Source organism: Chamaea fasciata, unplaced genomic scaffold, assembly GCF_029207755.1.
Source record: "Chamaea fasciata isolate MVZ Bird 193981 ecotype frontalis unplaced genomic scaffold, bChaFas1.0.hap1 SCAF_11, whole genome shotgun sequence".
Lineage (NCBI taxonomy): Eukaryota > Metazoa > Chordata > Aves > Passeriformes > Sylviidae > Chamaea > Chamaea fasciata.
Window position 1 is genome coordinate 3,533,531 of NW_027094096.1, and position 25,107 is coordinate 3,558,637.

The window sequence follows — 25,107 nt, forward strand, 5'->3', positions numbered from 1 at the left end:
TAAGCAACACAAGTCAATCTTTATTGAAAACTGAAGTATTAATACATAACAATTCTTGTTACAATAAACGTGCTTTTAAGAATTTAAACTTGAGCTCATCTACTCATTGAATTGCATAAAAAATAAAAAAAAAAGTATGAATTTTCACAATTGAACTGGCTCAGAATGGAATCTCCACTCTTTGTGTTGATGCGATAGTTCAATGCAGGAGTGAGTGATGCCTTAAAACTTATTCTGGAAGACAACATTGACCTAAACTTAAAAAAAAAAAAGTACCAATACAACTGTTCCTAAGACAGTTTTAAAAAAAGTCATAAAAAGGAAACCTGTGTCTATTTCATAACAAACATGGAGAACTATTACTGGGGCCTCTTGTACTTCCATTGCATGCACTCTTTTAGATCTTAAGACAGGAGGGCAGCCAATAATAGCATTACAATTAAAAAAACCCACTAACAAATCCCTTCTACTTAAAACAAGTCTGTACAGCAGCCAGCTAAAAAAGCTTTCCCAGTTTGCCTGCTAAGTGCCCAAAAGTCACAACCGGTTTAGAAAAGTCATGTTCATTTTCTTGATGTTGAACTCCAAGGCCCACAAATTGTCTAGATTTAAAAATCACAAATGGACCCTTATTACGTGTGAAATTCAGATGTCTCAGTGTCGAATGCAACCTGCACAAGAGGAGGTTTCTTGTCCCCACAGTTCCTCTCCCTTTGGTGGTGCCCACAGGACACCTTGCCTGCCCTCAGCACCCCGGGCAGGGGCTCCAGACTGCCCAGAGTCCTCCCAGCAGACGGGAACCAGCTCAGCCCTGGGCCAGCCCTGCACAACCTGCCCCGCCCTGCTGCAGGTGCTGCTGCCCTGTGCCATCACCCCTCCTCACAGAGGGACTCTGCAGGAAGCCTAAAGCTGACACAACACGGGATTAGAAACTGACACTTCGGAACGGGAACAACGGGAGCGAGCTGGAATCGTCTTTTACAGCCTTCCCAAAGCCTGGCTGCCAGGGCTGAGGAACCTGCCTGGACTGACACGAGCTGGAGCAGGCTGGGGCAGATTGGGGCTGTTTCCTAAGGGGCACTGCACAAACACAGCCCAGGCAGTCACGGAGCAGGCACAGCCATGGGCTCTGTGCCTCCAGTTCCAGCTGAAGCATCACTATTGCTGACATTCCTAAAATGGGAGGTTTCCCACACACGGGAGTTACCACTCCCGGTGTGACTTTGACCCTAGAGTCAGGTGGTGGTGTCAGACTGCTGTGCTCACCTATTTGAGCAAAACCCAAAGGAATGGTGTGGAACTGTGCTGAAGCCCTGGGGAGTGATGCCAAGTCAGTGCTCAGGCCTTACTACCCCAGGAGCAGTGAAGGCAGAACACTCCATGGGGAGCAGCCGATGCTGAGTACCCAGCTCTGTACCATCAGCTCTCCTGACAACACCAAGACACGGCGGTGCTGATGGGTGGTGGTTTGCTTCTGTTGTTTGGTCAGCTTTTTCAGTGGATGGAGAAATACAAGGAAGAACTTCAACTAAAATAAAGGACTTTTTTCACCTACTGCTGCATCTAAGCATTGAACTTGCATAGTACACTCAAAACGAAGCTTTCTTGAGCAGCATTCCTGCATGTCTCCAAAAAGTCCACACAGGAGAGGGTTACAACAAGCATAAGCAACATCTTGTAGTAGGTTGTCTCTTTTCCTTCCTAGCGTTTAGTTCACCACCACCACATTGACTAGGGCTTTGTGTTTTTGGTGCCAATTATTAGCCAGTTTTCTTTCGCTGCTGCTACATTTAAAAGACATCTTCATCAGCTGTTACTGACATAGGGAATACCTCGGTTTTTAAAAAATACTTTATCTAGACTCAACACCTGAAATTTGAATTAAAAAAAAAAAAATTCTTGGACTTCTCTTTGTTATTGCTGCAACAGTTATTTTCAGTTCCAGGTTTATAGTAGTACTTTTTTTTTTTTTTTTTAATCATATAAAGCTGCCATAAAAGTTTTCTTTTTTTTAAAGAGAAGCTTGATCTGAAATGTCTCTACCGCACTAGCTCTTCATTTGCTGAGGAGCTTGAGTGCAAACACAGACTGCGTTTTCATTTATAAAGGAATTCTAAATAGGGAATGTTATATAAAAAGCAGGAGAGAATGTTTCATAAGACCCTCACTGTGTAAACGCCTATTTAATGATGTACAGTTTCCCCCACTGCAGTTTTATATCCATGCTTTCTACTATTTGCAACAAAATACCATTAAGATAGTTATATATACACATATTCCCCCCGTCCCCCTGCACTGTGCTTTTGGTTACTTTTCAGAACAACTCCTGGAGACAAGCTCCAGCCTCCCAGTAGGATCAGAATCGCTCAGGACTGGAAGGTGCAGTACCTTTGAAAAAGGTACAGTTTCTCCCACCTGGATGAATCCCATAATGCAACTTAGAAAAAAAAGTGCTCAAGTAAGTGAGACTGCCTAAGTGTTACAGAATACTACACGGAGACCAATCCCAAGATGACATTTAGGAATCTGAAGTTAGAGCAAATATACAAGAAGTTCTATTCATTCCTTAACTATTTGTCTATTGCAGCATTCATGGAAGTTCTCTCCTATGACTTGAGTTCATGGTGATGAGATAGGAGACAGCCAAACTTCCAGCCTGGCCCTCCCAGCTCCGCTGCAGCCTCAGCTCCTGGTTAGAACCACGCTCAGGACGACCGCCCTGTGCTCACTGTGCTCTGCCACACCTGACTGATCACAGCTGCCAATCTAACACACTAATGGAATTGTTACACACACTGAACAAAGCACTACACATCCAACTAAGTTTGTCTTGGATCATTTTCTGCTCCATATAAAAACATATGGAAATCCCTAAGCTGCAGTAAGTGCTCATGAGTTAAGTTAAAAGTACTTATTCCAACAACATGGTTATGTTCAAGGCATTAGAAATAAGGGGGCCATCCACTGACAGTGATTCATGCAAAATAAACCTAAACTTTATTAAAAAAAAAAAAATAGGGTACAAAATACAGAGAGTGCTTACTGTAAAAAATAAAGTTACTGAAGGCTCTAACCACCAATGGGGTATGAAGGTACACAAGCCTCTCACCAGGGCAGAGTACGGGGATGGCAGCACAAAATCAGCACTGATGCTACCCCAAATCAGCTGCCAAACCTGTACAGGAGCAGAACACCCCAAAACAAAGCATAACTAAGATACACAACTTCAAAAGATTTAATTCTGAATGGAAGTTAACCTACGAGAACAAGACAGCCTGATATACCTCTGTGTAAATGCTTAAAAGGGAACAACATTTTATATCCGTTTACTGCATAATTTATTGCAGGCAGAATGTATAAAAAAAAATTGCATCTTTCTGGAATTGTAAATCAAGCAGGTTTAAGAAGAACCTCGGTTTTAATGTGCAATATTCAAATTTAAAAATTTAAAATCTTCCCCATAACAATTTTGGTATACAAATGGGTTCCAAGGCTAGCCCTTTATCCCCACAGCATTTGCTTTGAGGTACTTTAAAAATTGAAGTTGCAAGAAAGAATATCACAAATGACTCATTGCAATGAAATGCTAATCTGCAGTCGAGTCTTATTTTACGTGCTTCCAAGTGCAATTTAGGAAGTAAAAAAAAGAAAATACTAAGAAAACACACCGAAAGGCTGTTACCAACGAACGGCTCCTACTTCAATTACAAATATTTTCATGAAAAAAATCCAAAATGAAACTGCTATTTAAACCCTCTATATTCTGGCAGCCCTACTACAGAGTATCCATAGTCCATACTGCAAGTAGATAACAAGGAAATTGTGTTAAAATGATTTGTTCCCCTTTAACATACTCATCAGGCACACAAGCTTTCCTCAGAATAACATGCAGCTGAACTCTGTTGCAGAAAGCCCTTGCACTTCTTAAGTTTCTGGAAAGCAAGCTGGATCAACTGCACATACGTTTTTAACTGACTACAACATTCTTTAGGAAAAACAGCACAAATTTGCTCAACTGAGAACTAAAAGGAAGTGTTTTTCTATCAGTCTGTGTGGCAGTCTCACTTTGACACATCTTGCATTATCTGAAAGATAGTACTGGATAGAAATCTCCCCAGGACATGCTATTCATTCTGCAGGTGATATCACCTCCTACTATTCCTAAGAGCCAGTTTTGCCTCAAGGAAGTTTGCCTTAGTTACTGGCACACACAGCGTTACCTTTGTCATTTCATTCTGATCCTTAAGAACATCTGTATAACACTGATTCCAAACAATGAAAATGAAAAGGTATGAAGTAAACTAATGGTGTGCGGGATGTCTACAGCTTGTCTGACTCATTTTCCAGTCACTCCAATTCATCAGCTGAATCTGAAAAGAACACATCACTTAAACAAAAATATGCCCCCTTAAAACTGGCAACTCCATCAACCTGAAACAGGCTGAAGCACTCATCTAATGTAGGTTATGGTATTCTAGAAAGAAACTCACTTTCATGATTCTACCTTGTCAGACCCTGCATACATTACAACAGTGCATTAGTGATACAAGTTGTAAAATACTTTTCGGTTCCTTTGGATTTGCATATGATGGTTTTTGCATCAGTCACTGCAGGTAGATTGAGCAAGCTTTGTTTTTGTGTTTTAACATGCATTCAACTAGATATGGATCAGAATAAATTTATACTCCCTTTTTATCATTATAATTAGCTAAAAAATTGCAAGACAGTCCACAAAACAGGATTTGCTTTAAGACTAACTGCTGGAGTTCCAAGATGTAAGATATGCAGCACTGGAAAATCTTCAGTGATCAGGAATTAGTAGTGTTTAGCCAAGTGTTGAAAGCATTCAGAAGGAAAGTCCTGGTTGGAGGCATGAGGGCTTCAGCACCAACTTTTAAACCTCAATTTCTTGATTGCATATCTCCCATCTTTAAACCTACATTAAGAGAGGGGAAAAGAGTGGGAAATACTCTCAATTAGGTGAAATACTATTTGAGTGTGGCAGAACACATGAACAATGCATGCATCACATACACCAACAAATGCCAAGTGTTAAACAATGTTACCCTAGCACTTATCCTGCCACCTGGCACATTCTGGGCTAACAACACACTGCATGGACTTGCTCTGGCCATGTCCAGTCCAGCTTTCTGTCAGCACCATCCTTGTTTTTAATGTAGAGGATGCAATATTAAGAAGCTATTTTCTGCTAAATTTAATTCCCAGCAGTCATGAGTCTATTCCAGGCACAATTTTCACTTCTTATATTCATGTAATGTGAGACTCTTGGCTGAAACACTTCATGAGAAACATTTCAGATCTGCAGACAGCTGTGTAGCATCACAGCAAAATGAGAAATGGCTGCTACATTACTAACTCAAAGGGAATGGTCACCTGCAATCTCAGAACTTTATACTTCTAACTGCTAAAACAGAAATCCAGAGAAAGTTACAACAAAGTTAACTTTTGTCATAAACTAAATGGACTAAAGTGAAAATCTCAAGTTCAGTTGTTCTGACAAGTCATTATTTCAAATGAAGCTGTTTTCAACTTGTGCCAAAAATAACCAAACAAACCAGAAATGAAGTGGGTATCACAAACACATTAGTCCTTGTGTCAGTTTGACACAGATTACAGCCCAAAAATCTATCCAGTTTATAGCAGATTTCAAAATTAAACTCCTTTTCTTGAAGCTCACAATCTAAATTTTGGTTCACACTAAAAACGCTTTTTCTGTGCTTACCTGAGTGAATATATGAAATCATCTAATTGTTTTCTGTTTCATCAGCTTGTGAGGAACATTCACCCTCTGAGCAAGGCAAAACACCCTGCCTACATATTTAGCCAATCACAGATAATTTGACAACAGAGTCAAATATATTCATTCAGGAATCACAGTACTGCTGAATTCAACAATTACCAATGATTCCAAAATACTGAATACATTTAATTCCAGATGTATTTTAATAAGGCCATCTTAAGGCTCATTCTTTCATTTTTGACAATCACTCATCATGAAAATGATTCATGGCTTGTGAGGACACAGACCACTCAAAAAACCCCAGCAGGATTTTTGAGTACTCCTGCTCAATTAGAATATTGTAGGAGCACCCCCCCATTGCTTACCATCTGCAAAATGTCCCCAAAGAACCCAGAATGCTGTTGTTTGTAAGAAAGATTGACCGTTTTCAATGCAACTTACACTGACTGCCAGGATGATCACCACTGTGGGGGCACATAACTATAGGTTGGTGTTCCTGGAGCCCGATACGTGGGCATAGTAACTGGATGAGGGGCTACTGGAGTTGGGGAATGAGTTGTCAACAAAGTACCTGGAATGAAGAGAACAGTTGTTCAGTAAGCAAAAATTCTAGTAGAGAGGGAAAAAAAAAAAAAGGAGGGGGGAGAAAAAAACCAAGTAATTTTAAAGACAATTACAACTTGCTCATCTTCAAAATTACCAGTATTGTTTTGTACTCCAGTCCCAATCTTCTTCAAACCTTTATACTAAGGGGCCATTTTAGCCCAGTGGATGTTTAGACCAATGCTTACAAAGATATTCATTACTCAAAAATAGCTCTAGCAGAAACCCTGCAACATAAGCAACTCTCCCCGCAGCAGGCTTTACATTCCATTAAGAATATTTGATGGTAGAGATAACTTGACTGATAAATCAGAATAAATTAGTTCTTGTCTGCATTATTACAGATAGGCTTTTTGCCCACAAATGAAGCTCTAATGTTAGCTCAGTTGGTGACACCTAACTCTTCTAGTTTTGAGGTTTCTCAAATTAAATCATAACTTTGACAGGATAAAAGCCAGAATCTCGAAACAAACTTATGGCTCTTGTTTATTAGATTTTTCAATTAGTACCCCTTGAGTGAATGTGGACTTTTCTTTGTGAGTTAACACTCAGTGAGTAACAAAGCATGACACCTCCTCACGTAAACACTCACAGATGAGACTGAATTATTGGTTAAACACCGTCCTCTCCAAAACACTACCACCAAAAGACTGTGGCAGCAGGAAGGAGACACCCCCAACCATTTCCCATGACACAGAGGACCTGCAGGTAGTACAAACACGTGAAGTGTTGTATCTCAAGACAAGAAAGGTCTGTGATATGAGGGCTGAGCCCAAAACACCACATTTTCCTCAGCTCTAAGAGGCTGCTGCTTTCAAGTGGCACAGACAAATGCATTGGAAGAGGAAGTCACACTCTTGGCATTGGTATGAGGAGAAGCACAGGCTGCAAGAGTAAGTGATATTCTATACAGATGCAAAGAAAAACTGATGTCCTGTAACACTAACTCTGAAAGGAGGATGTGGTACCTCCACCCTTAGAGGTGATCAGGGTACTGCTGAACAAGAACAAACCCTGACTTAGCGGGACTCACTCAGAAGACCCACGACCTGCACAAGCCCTTCTGACCTGACATTAGTGTGATTCTGTCAAGTGTACCTGCGACATCCCATTTTGTAACACAGCTGTGCTCCCCAGGGCTCAAAGGAGAGTCCCACTGAGAACAGCCCTGGCTGTGAGGGCACCCACCTGCTGACAGTGACATTGCCATGGCTGTGAGGGCACCCACCTGCTGACACTGACATTGCCATGGCTGTGAGGGCACCCACCTGCTGACACTGACATTGCCATGGCTGTGAGGGCACCCACCTGCTGACACTGACATTGCCATGGCTGTGAGGGCACCCACCTGCTGACACTGACATTGCCATGGCTGTGAGGGCACCCACCTGCTGACAGTGACATTGCCATGGCTGTGAGGGCACCCACCTGCTGACACTGACATTGCCCTGGCTGTGAGGGCACCCACCTGCTGACAGTGACATTGCCATGGCTGTGAGGGCACCCACCTGCTGACACTGACATTGCCATGGCTGTGAGGGCACCCACCTGCTGACAGTGACATTGCCATGGCTGTGAGGGCACCCACCTGCTGACACTGACATTGCCATGGCTGTGAGGGCACCCACCTGCTGACAGTGACATTGCCATGGCTGTGAGGGCACCCACCTGCTGACAGTGACATTGCCATGGCTGTGAGGGCACCCACCTGCTGACACTGACATTGCCATGGCTGTGAGGGCACCCACCTGCTGACACTGACATTGCCATGGCTGTGAGGGCACCCACCTGCTGACACTGACATTGCCATGGCTGTGAGGGCACCCACCTGCTGACACTGACATTGCCATGGCTGTGAGGGCACCCACCTGCTGACACTGACATTGCCATGGCTGTGAGGGCACCCACCTGCTGACACTGACATTGCCATGGCTGTGAGGGCACCCACCTGCTGACACTGACATTGCCATGGCTGTGAGGGCACCCACCTGCTGACAGTGACATTGCCATGGCTGTGAGGGCACCCACCTGCTGACAGTGACATTGCCATGGCTGTGAGGGCACCCACCTGCTGACAGTGACATTGCCATGGCTGTGAGGGCACCCACCTGCTGACATTGCCATGGTTGTCCCAGCCACCATGCCCATGGTGACGCCGTTCCCTCGGGGCGGCGGGATCGGAGCAGGGTACATGGTTGCTGGCATTCCATTGGGCTGCACGACTGTGGTGTGGTGGATTACGTGGGGTGGTGCTGCATACAAAGGCTGTGTGTAGTAAGTGCCTTGCTGTTGGAGAGAAAACAGTAGGTGAAGTCATTACACTGTATCTGCTGGGGAAGATACATGATAGCTTCATTCACGAATGTATCATAAAATGAAAGTGTTACTCTAACTGCAATGAATTTCCAGAGCAGAAGCTGAAACATTTATTGTAACTATTACAGTTGAGTTTCCCTCACAATTTAGCATTTTATCTGTTTTTAAGGCATTTAGGATAAGATGTGAAGTAGGGACCTTTGTAGATGCTGACTGTACCTTCAACAATAAGGGCTCATTCGTCATTCATTCCCCTCCCTTTGATCCTTTTCATATATATTAATCCATGACAGAACTTCTCATTCTTTCACAACTTTTTATTCAGTTGCTTTTAGTAAAAGAATCCAATGTTTTTGGCAAATCCAAGCACACTAAGCAGACTGAATAAAACGTGTTACATGCTGATTAATCCTCTTCCACTACTGCTTGAATGCCACGTGAGTTCCCACTATGCAAAGAAGGCCAACTTTTCTCTAAAATACCGTATTTACTGAAGTGTCTTAATTCTACCCTTTGTAATAGTTTTCTACAGCTTCCCTAGAATGAGACTTGGTAAATCCCTGAAATCACAACAGGAACTTCATAACAAAAATTATGACGATTTTTGACTAAACAAAAATCAGGATGTTGGTAGTTACAGGATATAGCATGTCTTGATAACTGCTGAATTTATTGTCTCTTCAAAGAGTGAACACACTACCAGTAAGTGCTGAGTAACTGAGACGCAAGAGAGGATGTAAAACTGCACATACACTATACCACTGTATTAAGAATTCTTACTGCAGGCATCTAAAACTTCTCTCCATGCACAAAGAAGTGAGGAGCTCACAGAGATCTTGCAGGGAGCACAGAGATGCCCACAGAGGCATTTTGGGGCTCTGTACCTGTGCATATGGGTTCTGCTGGGGGTAGGCACTTCGGACTGGGTACACAGCAGTCTGGTAGGGGTTGGGGGATGACGAGTAGGGCGGCACTGCCCCACTGGTGGGTGAACAGGACACTTTGTACGGGGTGCCTGGCGTGTAACCTGGAACAAGAGGAAATCCGCGTTACAACACTCAGCAGCACGCAGATTCACAAAGGCAGGTGCAACAGTTTTCGTATTTCCCAACTCCAGAAGCTTCATGTAAATACTTGGTAAGTTAGTCCCAATATCCAAGCATGAGTTCTGTCATTTACCTAGTACTGGCAACAGTCAGGAAATACTATTTGACTGTGTCAACTAAGCATGAAAAGCTAACTGCATACTTGCACAATTTATTTTACAAGTCTATGGATATGGGCAAAAAGTGCATTTTCACAGTGACACATGAAATACCAGGCAGCACCCCTACACAGGAGGATTTGGCACATGTGTCAGTCAGTTCTCCACACACCCCTAAATTGTACTGGCAAAGCACAGTAACAGTCAACTAACCTGCTGGAGAAGATGATGCAGCACAGGAGTAAGAATTTCAAAAGCCAGAATCATCTAAAGAACTCCTGATGAATTTTCAGAGAACATAGACAAAATCTACAACCTCTACTTCAACTTACCTTTATTTCTATTTGTCTTCTGGCATTTTCTGAACTGGCTAAAATAGACATGAAATGTTGTACCTCTAAAACATAAACACTGCAAAGTACAGTGCAACTGCAAATTCGACTTGGAAGGCACTTAAACAACCATAATTTTTTTTTGAGTATTATATATGTAGATATATCCTTAAATATCACTTATGAATTGTTTCTATACTACAGTAAGACTTCAGATGCCATCTGAAAGCGGTTGGCATTCCTATTAGAAGGCCCCCAGAATCAGCCTGCCTTTGTCAATGTTTGGAACTATTGAATTTTTACAGGGATAAGTGGCAACTGCTGGTTCAGACCCTGCCCAAAGACAGCTTTTCCATTATATTTCTCCAGCCCTCATCAGACAAAGTCTCAGGGTCAGAACAAGGACTTGAAGAGGCATGAAGGAGATTACTATATATATATAAATATATATATATTTTATGTTGCTATGTGCTACACTCTCAAGATTATTCCGTGGCCAAAGTGGGAATATCAACACCTCAGCAGCAGCATCCAAGAGCAATAACATTCAGGGTAGCAAACAACAGGCATGACCTAGTCTGGAGAAGGCATCAAGGCCCTTGCCTGAGCTGCTGTGAAAAGATCTTAGATCTCATGCAGGTCTACCACACCAGGAGACACAACATCCACAGGTACAATTTGTAGCTGGAATGGAATAAACTAGTGCAAGAAAGAACAGACACTTGGTAATTATAAAAAAAAGAGACCATCAGAGTAAAGACTGGGTTGATTTTAAACTGACTTCAATACAGAGAACAGATCTGAGGTTGTATAGCAGAGAGAACACTGGCATTTGTGCTGTCAAACGTCAGGCTGTGCAAACAGCAGGACTGACCTTCATTCCTCTTGAAGAAGTCTGGGCTTCTTTGCAATTTCATGACACCCTTCAAACTAAAAGCTGTTTAGCTAACAAAGAAATAGGTTTACTGTTTCTTTTTAATAGAATTTTTACCTCTAAAAAAGCTGCACCACAGCACTTACTCTGAACTCTTGCTTTTAGAGACTCTAAGTATCTCAGAGATCCAGCATGCTGAGGAAGTAACTTCTATTAGCATGGGGAGCTATTTGTGGTGAAAACCCCAGCTACAAAATGCTGAACATGAAGAATCACTGCAACCATGTCCTCAGTGAAGCCCACTTCCATTCTAAAAACCCACTGATGCAGCTGCACAGGCAATTTCTCTTTCATTCTTGCAAAGTGGTAAATCTGCACAAGAGGTATTCTGCCATCCCATTTTTTTTTTTCTCCCTAATATGGAGCAAAGGCTTTAACAGCAAATGACAGGATAAGTCAAAATCACAGTAATTTAAGACAGTTACCTGTAAAAAAAGTACCCTTTTGTAACAGCTGTGGTACTGCACATTCAAATACTGCTGTGTAATGTGAATTTACAAAAGCTTTGATTCTACAAACAAGCTGTTACATCAGAAAGGTTAAAAAAGACATTAAAAAATCCCAGCTGTTAGGACAAAGTACTCCAAGTTGTTATCTGCCTGAATTAGAGGTCTGTACATTTTGAACTTTTGTTCACAGCTTGAAGAGCAGCTAAAAATTAAAGCTATTCATAGTTCTGAAATAAAAGCTTACTTCCCATTCAACAGCAATAAAGACTAACAGTACTAGTTTTTAAAAAATTAATGACATTCAATGACAGTATATGACTTTAATGCATCTTTATTGCTTTTTCTTAGAAGTGAAAAGGCTCTTTGACTTTGCTACATAGCATGAGACAGAGTCCAAGATTAATCAATGTGAACTAATATTACAACATGATTAAGTCTAACAGGTCAAGAATCTTTGCCAGAATTCCCATGATTTGTTAAATTGATTCCATGCAGCTTGCCTCAGCTCCTGATTTGCAAACTGCAGCCTGTGCTAAGACTGGAGCTCCCTTTCAGTTACCTGATCCTAGGATCCAAGCCTACAGCTCCTCCTCAGCACAGCTGCAGGATATATGCAGGGCAGCACAGAAGGCAGTGAAACTGCCTGGCAGAAATAAGGCCAATAGTAAAAGCCCACTGGGGGCTCTGCCACCTGAGGTAGGAGCTCCACCCTGATGGGAACTGCTCTCCCTTGAACATGGCTCTTGGGATAGGCTCTGAAGCAATCCAAGGCAGATGCAAGCTGGCATTCCTAAATATGATATTGCCACAGTGGCCATAAGGATTGATTTCCTTTTTAGTTTCTGGAACTTCTAATGTGAATCTGTTTCCTTACTTTAAACTCAAGGCCAAAGGCAAGACAAAGTGTGAGTCTGCACTCACTCTGCCTCTAAGCAGCAAAGTGGACACTGACCGGGGTTGTACCAACCAGAACCGCACACAGTTCCAAGGAAAGCCACACACTTTAAACAGGTTCTGCAGGCAAACATTTCAGATGAGTCCTTTGCCTCAGTAATTGCTGCCACACCCTGAAGAGTCTCCTGGTAATTAATGAAGTCCATCCATTAGGAACACTGAACTTTAACACCAAGCAAGCTTCCACAGTGTAAGCTTCCCAATTTCAAACAGTATCCTTTCCTACTGCCACAAATTACACAAAGGCATTCAGGGACAAACCTGGTTATGTGCCATAAGCATCTCTGGAAAATTGGCATAATGCATGGAAGTGAAAGAGTTCTGAGGATGCTCAGCTCTATGCTAACAAAGCAATGTAAAGAATTGCTTCCTATACAAAATAATTTAGGGATAATACTGTGGTATCAGCTGCATGTTCCTGCTTTAAGTGGAAATTAAATACTACCAGCTTCTGTTTTGTTTCATCAATTAGCACATTAAATTCATGTTCTACTAGTGAAAGCAGAACTACACAAAAATTACTTTGGTGAGTGCCTTGTTTATCATGCCTGTTTTTCCACCTCCCTTTTCCTACGCTCATCCCATTCCCTTCCTTAATGACCTACATGTAAGTGCAGTAACCTGAGTCCTTGCCCTGCATGGACAATGGCCAACCAGTTTTACCCAGCAACCAGCCCTTCCAGACCACCAGCTTGTGCAAGACAATCTCAAGGGCAGAGAGAAGCCAGCCAGCTCAACTTGGAAAGATATGATTTAATAAAGGGGTGAAAAAATAATAATTTTGAGGATAACAGAGAAGAAAAAAAAAAGAGGAATCTGGAAATGACCACAAGGATGCAAAACAAACAGAATCATGAAGGAAGCAGTGAAGGAAGTGCAGTGCAAACCCCAAGGATCATCCGGAAATATAGAAAAAACAGCTAAAACCTCAGCTGTTCCCTTCTTGGAAGGTGCACACAGCATGACTTAAGATTATAATACTTCTAATTTATCAGATGATTCCTTATGAGTCATCCCACAGTACAAGTGTTCTTGTGAGCCCCTACAGCTTTTCCTCATTCTTGCTTCTATCCACTTGCAAAGGCCGGGCTGCTGCTGTGACATCCCAATTGCACATACCTGTCTGGAAGGTGGGATTTGCTCCAGGATACATGTTGGGGGAATAGGCAGGAGCAGCCGCTGCATAGCCCATTGGGAAGCCAGCTGGAAGAAAGAACATGCCACAGTTACTTTCTAGACTGACTTTACTCTCAAAGTTCTCATTGCACAGGCTTTCACTGAGGCAAGCAAACAGCCTTCAATCACACCTCCTCAAATATAACACTGCAATCCTCTTCTCCCAAGCACCCTGAAGAAGAATGCTAAGCAAAGAGAACAGCTGTGGTTTCACAAGTCCATTGTCTTTTACACCTCGCTTCCAGCCATCTCCATTGGCAAAGTAACTCTCAAGTTAAGTTGGAAAACAAAGTTTTGTGTAAATGTCCTGCACTCCTCCCCCTGGTGTGATGTACAAATGATAACTTAGGATTTTAGCTTCTATATTTTTCATATATTTATAATCCTGCAATTCTTTAGTGTAGAACTCTAAACTCCATACACAGTGTCAGCTGCTATCCTCATATTTTGGTCAGAAAAACCAATTCCTCTCCAGGCCTGGGAATCAAGGACACCTCACTGCTTCAGGCCCTCAGAAATGTAAAACTGAGTTGGGGGGAGCAAACTGGGGGTAAATGACTTCGTTACCTGAAGCTGTAATTGGAAGATTAACCCCCAATATGAAAATGGACCAAACTTATAAAAGTGTGAAAACCTGTGACCCCTAGTCCATTTTTGGGTGTGGCCCCTGGGTGGGTTTGTTTGCCCTAAATGTACCTGAAGGCCCTTCAATAAATAGAACTGCTTTTTATTTCCTTGTCCAGCCTCTGTTTTCAGATAGCTCCAGAAAAGTACTTATCTGAATGGACTTATCTGAATGGACTTTCTCACCGCAATAAATCCCTAGAAGTTAGAGTGACTCTGACTCTCCAGATCAGAGATATCTCAAGTAGAAAGTACAAAGCAGCAGCAGCTCAAACTGCTTGCTGAATTTGACACATATTTGCTACTGCACTCAGTATCAAACAAGCTCCTCAGTTTCAGACACAAACTGCGACAACAGTAACGAGTGAGTCACAGAGGTGCTGGCACAATGACAGCGGAACACTTCTGCACCAGAGAACACTGTGACATACTCCAGTGTAAGGTACAACACAGCTTTAGCAAAAGCTTGCTACCTGAAAGACACAAAGCTTGTTCAGATTAGGTGAAATTTCTGAATTAATCATAGCTATTAGTTTTCCCAAGAACCTATTTACATTCTTCAAAGCTGTAAAACCAAGTCATGTCTGTACTCAGGAAGATGGAGTTACTACCACATTCTGCTGGCTACATACAAAGATTTCAGCTCCTTCAGATAAAAGGCAATTAATATTTGCATACCTGCTGTCAGAGCTTAGTTTTCAACTGCTGTTCAAATCTGAAGGGTTTTTATTTCACCGTGAATCCCAGCGCCCTCAGCAATTACTCCCAACAATAAGAATGACTTAGCTCAGGACTACTCATGCTAACCCAGTTTTGTAAAGCACTCTGTAAACATATCAAGTGACATACACTTGGCACTACTCTTAGGTGGTCAGCATGGAGATGACTAAGAAAAGCCTTAGGCTTAAAAACCAAAGTTAAAAATAACATAACCAAGTCAGAACAACTTTTCAGAGTGTACATAGCTCTTCAGTTTTCAAACTCACAAGCTGCTGGTGGAAAGCTTTAGTACAGCTTTCCCTTACTCAAACACAATACACATCTGCACAAGTGCGTGTGGGAAACATTTTCAGTCCTTTCTTTCTTTCTTCACAGCTTTAGCTGCACTGTGGAGCACTGAGCTACTCAAGAAACAGGTCATTTGTGGGAAATGTAACTACAACAAGCACCAGTTTGAGCTTCTACAAGGAACTTCCATCCATGAGAACATTTGAATATTGATTTCTTGCTGCTGTAAAACTATCCAACAGCCTAAAATAGGTGTAGTATAATCTAAACAGTTATTAAATATGCAACAGCTTTAGAAACACATTGCCTTTCAATAATGCATTCCACCTACTGCTGTGCTCCTCACTTTCTATTACCATGCAACCAATGTAAATGCAATGATTCTGAGTGGAGAATCTGCAGCTTTTAAATCAGGAGAAGCAAAGAAGGGGGACTTAGTCATGCAACATTTTTTAAAAAAATCCTAAAATGCAAGTCTACTTTTCATTTTAAAGAATGTGCTTTGTATTTAACCCACAATCTTAAAGCCTGAACCAGGCAGCTCAGCAAACTATCTAATGGTGTAACACATTATTGACTAAACTGAATTTAAGGGTCACAGTTGTGTGAACTGACCAACCTACTGCAAGGGAGAATTCTAAGCAAGCACATTGTAGCACGACATTTAAGGCACTTCTGTAACAATTCCCTTTCAATTCCATATATTTTAGTTATGCAGACTGGCAAATATAAAGTACTTACATAATTTAATATCTAGTCTAGTATATATGATAGTAGAATAAAAGATTAGAGATTGTAATGTTGTTTAAACTGCTATTTATAAATACACAATAGTATTTTTTTCCTAAATAAATTGAAGTACAACTCAGTTTAGTATAGACAAGAGCCTCAATGTAATATGTAGATGCTTATAAGTACAAATCAAAACCTGGTTAATATAAATCTCAGTTTATAAAATGAATAGAGCTAAAGATATGAAGTTAAAGTCAAACAAGCCATAACAATCTTTATCTAAAGGAAAAGGAAGGCTGGAAAAAGCAATCTACTATAACTACAGAAATAAATGTCCCCTACATTATACTAATAAGTAAGCCTCTGCTGCTTGCCTTATAATAAGATTACTACAACCTTCACAACTCAGACAGTTTCAGAGTAAAACCACCCTGCAGGACTTACGGTTACATAGTGTCAGCTTTACAATTCCTTACTGCACCATTCCAGTCACTCAACAGACTTAAAAACGTTTCAACACATTTTGTGTTCCCCTTATAAAAACTGAAGAAATCAGGGAAGGTACACTAGTTTGAGGAACATGAAAAGCAAAAAAAATAAAATGCTTTTGAGACCACCAAGCCAATAAAAAGAATTAATTTGTGCACCACTATTTAGAAGGAGGAACAGAGAAAGGTAGAACAGGAAAATAGGAATTCTAGTGTACTACCCAAGGTGAAAAACAGATTTAAGAATGGTAAATACCAGTAGGAAAATACAGTACAGCTACCAAGAATATAAACAGTACCAGCACAGAATAATTTCTGCCTCCCAACACAGACACCAACTAAATCACAAAACAGCCTCCCTGTAGAAGCTAAAGAAGTTTAACTTCTCATGAAACACACAGCTCAGCAGAAAAGACCCTGGAGCCTCTCCCAGGATGGAAACTCCCTTTTGTCAGAAATAACAGGGGAAAAAAAGGCAGCATGAATATATGCTGCTTGAAATGTCTCCCAGAGACACACGGGCTTTTCTTCAGCCTTCCTGGAAAGCTCTGTCCAAATCTATTTTTGCATCATCAAACTTTTAGACTATGAAGACATCAGAAATGAAGCCTCCTTGCACATACATTAGGAGATGGGGGGGGAAAAAAATCCTCATGAGAAACTTTAAGTCAATGAGAAGCAGATAAAACAAGAAAATAAATGTCCTTCAGTTTCCAAAACACATTTGGCCATTTTCTTGGTCCCACCTTTGATGCCATGCTTTGGGCAGGCAGAGAACAGACAGCATGAACAAGAATTAGAAGATAGAAAGGTTAACAGTGCCAGTCAACTGGCAGCAGAAATAGATTGCCTCCTCTTCTTGCAGGGCGTAATTATTAGAACTCCTAAAATAAGCTGCATTGGAAGAGATACTGAAGTTAGAAATGTAACAGAAGAAATAACATCACTCCTGAAATGGCAGTTTTTAAATTTAAAAGCTACCTCATCCCAATCCCAAAACAGATTTACATGAAGGCATTCATAAGTGACCATTTATTCTTGGCCATAAGCAAAGAGCAGTGTAACCAAAACTCGTCAGAAAATGGAGTTGCTTACCTGGATAACCAATTCCTTTGGCATTTGCATAGGGAACCCCAGAAGATCCAGGGCTATACACAGGATTCATGATTTCAGTAACTGAATCGGGAAATAAAGAAAAAGAAAACCAGTATTTACTTAAGTGTAGGGAAAGCTTGCAATCTTAACAACTAATGTGGAACTGGAAACTAAGGAGACATATTGGAAGAAATTGTAACAAAGGAAAAAAGCAGCAATTCCATTACTTCTCAATATTAAAACTCTAGCTACAGGCAGGAAAGAATCACTGCAGGAAGAAGTTTCAAAGCATCCCAACCCTCAATCAGCTAGAGAATGTCTCAGGAATGAAACATTCCCTGCTGCAGAGCACGCTTTCAAAATATTTCCATGGCCCAGAGCTCCCCCGTGGTGTGCAGATCCAAACCCCCTGCAGGGGTTCTCCTCCCCTTGTGCCCAATCACTCAGCTTCTCTCTGCCATCTATCAATCACTCACCATCCCTCTGCCGTCTATCAACCTTGCTTTCTTCCCATTTCTTTCCTGAAGCCTCCAGCCAAGGGATGCAAATACTCACGATCTATTCTCACTGGCACTTTGAGCCTGGCCTTGCAGTACATTACCAGCCCCAAATTACCAAACGACCAACTACTACAGCAGCAAGTGGCAAAGACTCTGCACCTTTAGACAGCCAGACCACATCTCTTCCTTTACTTCCTGCCAAGCTCTCCAGAGCCCGTGACAAGCTGACAGTGGTGTCCAGTCATTTCTGAGTGATGCACTCACACAAAAACCCTACAGCCACCATCACCCACAGGAATAAAACCAAATCCCATCTTTAAAAGAACCTTGCATGCAAACACCAAGGGAAATAAAACTGCATTGAAGATGCTTCTCAAGTGCCTCATACAGGAATACTGTTGACAACTACTGTTAGTGTTTTAGAAAAAAATCTTCACATTTAAAGCTCAGCATCTTCAATCATCTGATTTTCTGCATATATATAGATAGATCTATACAGATTTACCGCTTCACGGGGGGGGTTTACATTGGGTATTTGAAAAAGGTGCTTCCCCCAGAGGGTGGCTGGGCACTGACCAGGCCTGACTCAGCTCCAGGAGTGTTTGGACAACACTCTCAGGACATGGTGGGATTCCTGGGGTGCTGTGCAGGGCCAGGAGCTGGACACATTATCCCGTGTGTCCCTTCCCACTCAGGACATCTGTGATTCTTCCTGCGAGCACCCAAGACAGAAAGGCACCCTATGGAACCAGACTTTGTTATTAACTGCTAGTAGCTGACACTTGAACTTCCTCTTCTACACCTCGAGATGCTGTCTTATTTAAACCAACTGGGTGTTAAGCAGTTAAACAAAGTTTAACGAAATTTTGTAAATAAAGTTTATGAAACAAGGAAGTTTACTCACACATGCACTACCTCAGTTACAGAATATGCTATGGCAGGAATCCAAGTGGAGTTTATCAGTATAGCTGCACTAATAAACCTATGGTAAGTGACTCTATAAAGCATAAATAGTTTGCTTTTTAAAGGAACACTAAAACCAGCTCTGTGCCAAGAGAATTAGCAGCACCTACTACACGACAGATATAAAACAGCCATTTGTGCAAAATTAGAAATCAGTAAGTGCTGTCAGAAAGTTTATAATCAGGTTTCACAAAACATTCCAAGTCAATATAAGAGAATTACAAGATTCACCAGTTTCTTGGGCTTCCTCCCCTCACATTCCAATAATCCTAACTTGCACAGAATTGCCTTTTTCGTTCAGATTTATACATGATTACACATCAAGAAAATCGAATCCACTGAACTGCCAACCAAACAAGCTGCCATTTACATCACTTAGTATGAATAAAGTTCCCCAGAGCAGCATTTTTAATCACCTGACCCACATCAAGCGCCATTTGAAACAAATCTCTTTGAAAACGTTCTACAGCTAGCTATATTTCAAGTGTAAAGTGCTGTATTCCCCTGAAGCCCTGTGGGGTTTCAGCAGCATTAACTCTGTGCCATAATCAACAGGTGTATTTTGCTGGAGCAGCACTCTCTTTCAGCAAGGCCACTCTTTTCTCCCATGCTTTCTTCAGTGGATCCTTCTCCCCAAAGTCTGACTCTCACTTACTTGAAAACTTCCAGTCTGTTCCCTGCATTTCTTCTCACATGCATTTCTCTTTGTCTTTCAACGTTAAATTTGTCACATTTCGTCTCTAAATTTACAAAATTTTTAGGGGCTCAAGCACTTCAGTTTCAGCATTTCCAGTTATGGGGTTAAAGTCTTCAGAAGATGGATAAACCTTTCCACTCAAATAACAGAGTGCTCTCCCACACCCTCATACCCTACAAGTGTGCTGCTCCTCCTTGCAGTCCCCACAGCAATTAGGAGAAAAGACTCTGGAACCTTCTTACCATTCTGAGTGGCAGTGAACAAAAAGAGAACTGCCAGGTGGAAAATCAGCAAGGGCCTTCTGGGAATATTTAGGCAAAATAGACAAAAAAACCTCCCAACTATTAGAAATATTAGTAGACAATGACTGCAAAACAACACATGGACATACACTGTGGGAGATGACTTAAAGGGAAGCCACACAAAAACGAAGAGGTAGAGAAAATGGATAGAAAATGTCAGACAACACAGACTTGGTCTCAAAGGAAGTACAGACAGAGAGGAACTCCACTTAAGGAAGGGGAAAAAACCCTACGACACTGGTAGCCTCGAGCTGTTGACTTCCACTTCAAGTGAACGCACGCTTCCAGCTTCCCATGAGCACACACACACAAGTTAACTCAGCTTCGGTGGGACAGGGATGTCCTTTCACCGCTGACAGACAGGTCAGAGCCTCCACACTACACACAGCCCTCGCAGGCTGAACGCAGACAAAACACCAGACCACTTCTAATTAAAAATAATTATTTTCAGGTCCTCTCTGAAGGACCCAACATGGGTAAGTATAATTATGTAGTATTACCCGGTGGTTGCAACCATCCCACTCCTACCGTAATTTTCTTTGGAAAGGCATCTGTTACAGTGAGATGTGGAACCTTGCAGTCCACTTCCCTGGAATGCTCCAAGTCCACATCAAACACTAGGGAGGACTCGTATAAAGGGAACCCAAAGAATCCGTGTCTTTCAACTGCTTTGTTGGCATTCCCTCCAAAGCATTCTCATGGTAATGGATATGCAAATCAGTGTCTACAGTGCATCATCTGGATATAAATTGCACCGAGCTAACTGTATACAGCTGAAATGAAGGCAATCATACTTATTAAAGATGCTCTGATTAAAGGCTGCACAAGGGTGCTGGGAAGTGCAAACCTTCACCTTTCACTCTTGCCAAAGCCAGGCAATCAAACCTCAGTCTTCAGCAGGGCTGTTAGATCCCATCTTGCTACAGACACCAGGACAACTATCCTCCCCTTCGATCCACGTTTGTGGAAGCTGAGCACTAAGGCCAAGCACTGCCAGTGCTGAAGCTCCAGCACTCTCAGTTGGATCTGTTCTGCACACAGCTTTTCCTGCCACACTCGGAACAAGCATGTTTCCTGAAAACTCTGCTTTTAAAAATCATCTCACAGGGACGAATGCAAAAACCCACAGATCAAAGCAAACACAGTGAGACAAACTGCACCTTCCTTTGCAACACAGGAATTTTCTTATTCCTGATTTTCAAAGTTGTGCAGAAACACTACCAGAATAAGACCTACCAATCTAGTGTTCTTTTTATGACAATTCCATCACAAGAGTTGGGGAAGAAACTCCAAATACCTTGGCTAAAGCACACTACCGTGGCCCAGGAACACTTCTTGGATCTTAAGCAGACTCACACACACTAAGCTACTGCAGTGTTTAACATCGATCCACTCTGGAACACTTTCAGAATGCCACTTGCCATGAAATTGCACAAATGACCCAGTTTCCACTTACTAAGTTACTTAAAATCTTAACAATGCTCTACATCTTTCACCCGTTTGACTTCCAGTCAGAGCATAATACAAGTAAAACACATAAGTGCCTGGTAGCTCCTCATGTAAAAGAAGTGATTTCCACTGCTAAGTAGCAAAGAAAAGACACTTCAAAGAACTGACAATTAAAGTCTCAGTTACACCACGTTCTGTTAAAACCTCAGCCACCAAACAGGCCATTTGATGCAAATCCAAGGCCAAATAACAGGCACTTTTCCCACAATTAGTTTAAGAAAGGGGACTCATATTATAAAGACCAAGACAAGGCATCCCATGCTGGACCAGTGCTGGCAGGTAGGACTTAATTCCTGCCATTCATCCAAAGACCTCAAAGAAGGTGAGTGAATTTTCCCAGGAAGGAGGAAAAGCCTGTTGAGGCTTGGGCAGGGGTTTGGGGCAGTCCGAGACTGCAGGAATCAGAGCTCACAGAACTGCCCTGCAGCTGGCAATAACCCCTGCACGGGGAGCCCTCACCAGGCTACACCAGCCGAGCTGCCTGCCAGGATTCTGGCTCTGCTGGAGCATTTCTGGATAAAGGATTGCCAGTTCTCCCTCCAGCAGCTGGAGACACGTCCCCGAATGGCCAAGAGCAGCTGCAGTGCAAGGAAGGGAGCAGGACTGGACAGTGACAGGACAGACTGAGGCTGCGGAACCACAGCCTAGAAAAGGACAGTTAACAACTTTGCTCAAAGTTCACACATCAAGGAAAACACAAAGCTGGAACTCTCATTCCCATGCAAGCCTTCCTTCCCTGCTTGACAACAAGATGTTGTCATAGAAAAAGAATAAGACACCTCCAAGCACTCATCTGTATTTTTGTGGGCATGCCTTCTTTTTTCCTAAGACTAAAAAAGGAATGGAGCAGTTGAGGTTTTTTAATCCTTTCCGGTGAATACAACTCTCACGTGTAAGCCTGATTTACCAAGGGTTTGTTAGGGGCTTTTTTCTATGTAAAATACACATACATTAACACCAACACTACTTGTAGTCAGTGTCACTAAGGACAGAGACATGGTAAGATGTGAAAGACTCGACAGTTTCATGTGTCACTCAAAAGAAAAAACCTACACAAAAAAACATAACGCTAAGCTCCTGATTGTGATCCAGCTTTATTTGTACATTGTAGCATTGCTCTAGTCTTCAAAACACGCCAGAACATTACCAAAACCTTCTTCAAAAAACCCTCCTAACTTATGGAAGCATTAAACAAACTGCACAATATTTCTCAAAGCCTACAATTGCTGCTGTTGCTATGGCACAAGAGGACAGAAGTTGCCAGCTCCAATCCCTGCATATCCTGTATAACTTTGAATTCGTGTGTATTCTCATCTCAAACAAGTCCTCAAAACATCAAGTCCTTACTGTAAGAATCATAGAATCCCGTCTATTGCCAAATTTAGGGGAAGTTTATCAGCTACGAGAAACAGAAAAAAATCTAATTGGACGGATTTAACTTCACTACATGAAGGAATTGCATTTAGAACTTTTTAGTTAGACCGCAGAGCTCTGCTTCTTCCTAAAGTCCTATAAAGCATTTTTTCATTAAAATAATTTTCGGTTTATTCCTTATTACTTTTTGAAATAACACGAAACTGTCGCCAACCACAACGAACAGGGAATTCCCAAAAGCTCCCGAGTCCTCCTCCCTTCCAGCCTTGGAGTCGGAGTGTGCAATTCCTGCCCCCAAGGCGCCGGGAAAGGCTGCCTTGTTCTGACAGCGCCCAAGTTTTGTGACACTGACAATTCCACATCTTGCAGCAGAATCGCCTCAGCGCCGACAGAGTCTGGTCACAGGAGGGGACACGCACGCCGCGATGCAACATTCAAGCACAAACGCAGCCCAGCTCTTCTGCCCCCGAGAGCTGGGTGACTGCCCTCACCGAATCCTTGACTTTTTACCTTTCTCGGGGCACCGATTTCACCATTTGGCTGGCGCTTACACGGCTCCACGCGACGTAGAGAAGCCCCGTTAGTCCCTTTTTCCTTCGTGCCCCAGCAGAGCCCGCCGAGGCCGGCGGCTGGATGGCCGCCGGGGCTCACAAAGGTAGCGGGCACACACACGGCCCCTCGCCGCTCCCGCACGCCGCTGGGGGAGCGCGGCCGGCCGGAGCCCTCATGACGACACCCGCAATTTCCCCCAAGTTCCCACCCGGACGATGCCGCGCTGCCCTCACCCCGAGGCGCGGGGGCCGAGGAGCGGGAGGCCGCGGGCCCTGCGCAGGTACCTGTTAGGGCCGGAGCCCCGCGGCCCCGGGCGGCGCGGCCCGTTCCGCTGCGGCGGCCCGGCGGCGGCCCCCGGCCCGCACCTGTCCCGGGTCCCCCCCGCGGCCCCGGGCCCGGCCCGCACTCACCGTGAGCGGCGGCGCGGCGTGCGGGCGGCGCGGCGGGCGCTGGCTGCGGCCGTGCGTGCGGGTGCCCGCGCTGCGTGCGTGGGTGCGTGCGCGGCCCCGCGGGCACGGCACGGGACGGGACGGGACCGCACAACTGCGCACCGACCGCCCTGACGTCACTTCCGCCCGGTCACGTGTGCGGGCGGGCGGGGGCACGTGACGGCGCGGCCCGGCGGCCATGGCGGGCGGGGTCAGCCCGGGCCGGCCCCTCGGCGCCGGGAGCTCGCTGTGCGGGGAGTGTCCGCCGTTCGCTGGAGTGTCGGTGTCCCGGCGAGCCTTCGTGGACTCTGGCCGCTGCATAGTTCCCTTAAACCACCTGCCACCGCAGCTCGCCGCCACCTCTCTCAGCTTTAGATTCAGATGAGTAATACGCACCAATGGCCGTGTGGCACAACGCCTTACGGTGCAGACGCTGAGGCTGGCTGACACAATCCTGGAAGCCCCGTCTCGTTTTCACGTCCATCTTTTTAAAAAGAAAAAATCCCGCTTCCATGAGCACGTCTCCCAGTCCTGTGGGAAACGTGGTTCGGGAGCAGTACGGAACTTTCTGAGCCGCTCCCTTCAGGGGGGTGCAGTGCCCCATCCTGCGAGGGTCAGGGACCCTCTGCCGAGGGAAGAGCGAGGGTCTGTGTGGGCTGAACTGAGGGAAAAGAGGGATGGCTGGATGGATTAAACAGCCCCTCCGGGAGTGCCAGCACCCAGTGAGGCACTCCCGCCTCCTTAAAACCCCTGCTTTCCCCACAGTTCCTGTTTGCTCAGCGGGAAAACCCGGGAAGTTTTCTAGACGTTTGAACTGCGCTAAACTACGCACAAAACTGAAACAGAGGAGCACGGCAAATTAAAGCAGATGGGGTTTATAAGAGAGCTTTCTAACTACTTCTCCATCCTCCAGCTGAGCGATGCAGGCCAACCCTAAACCGTTCCACCTGGCTCTGTCAGGGTCGTGATTTGATCCTCAGACAAAACACTCGGGAACTCCCGTCTGGAGAGACCCGGAATTGACCTTTCAGACCCTGCCGAGGGTGGGACAAGCAGCAGGGTGTGCGGGTGAGTTTAGCCCAAAGCCTGTGGGCATTACTGACCAT

General features: G+C 43.6%; 1 protein-coding gene across 3 annotated transcripts; it reads right to left on the reverse strand.

The window, feature by feature from the left end:
- Positions 1 to 24,605, reverse strand: FAM168B (family with sequence similarity 168 member B). 3 transcript variants are annotated; one of them, XM_066193988.1, is made up of 7 exons: positions 24,398 to 24,605; positions 17,677 to 17,757; positions 13,673 to 13,756; positions 9,565 to 9,707; positions 8,473 to 8,650; positions 6,203 to 6,332; positions 1 to 4,936 (listed from the first exon to the last, which is right to left on the reverse strand). In XM_066193988.1, the coding sequence occupies exons 1-6, from the start codon at positions 24,603 to 24,605 to the stop codon at positions 6,220 to 6,222; spliced, it is 807 nt and encodes a 268-aa protein (XP_066050085.1). In that variant the 3' UTR covers positions 1 to 4,936; positions 6,203 to 6,219. The 3 variants fall into 3 exon arrangements, with proteins under 3 accessions (XP_066050085.1, XP_066050087.1, XP_066050088.1); XM_066193990.1 differs by lacking the exon at positions 24,398 to 24,605 and adding an exon at positions 23,984 to 24,127; XM_066193991.1 differs by lacking the exon at positions 24,398 to 24,605 and adding an exon at positions 23,858 to 23,871.
- Positions 24,606 to 25,107: the final 502 nt, after the last annotated feature.

Bases quoted from the DNA above. Each gene is read 5' to 3' on its own strand.
- FAM168B (XM_066193988.1), bottom strand. From the start codon at position 24,605: ATGGGGCACTGCACCCCCCTGAAGGGAGCGGCTCAGAAAGTTCCGTAC. The intron at 17,758-24,397 runs GTGCGTATTACT...TTCCCGATTCAG, and splicing joins GTTGTGCCACACGGCCATTG to TTACTGAAATCATGAATCCT. The intron at 9,708-13,672 runs GTATGTGCAATT...CTCTTGTTCCAG, and splicing joins AAATCCCACCTTCCAGACAG to GTTACACGCCAGGCACCCCG.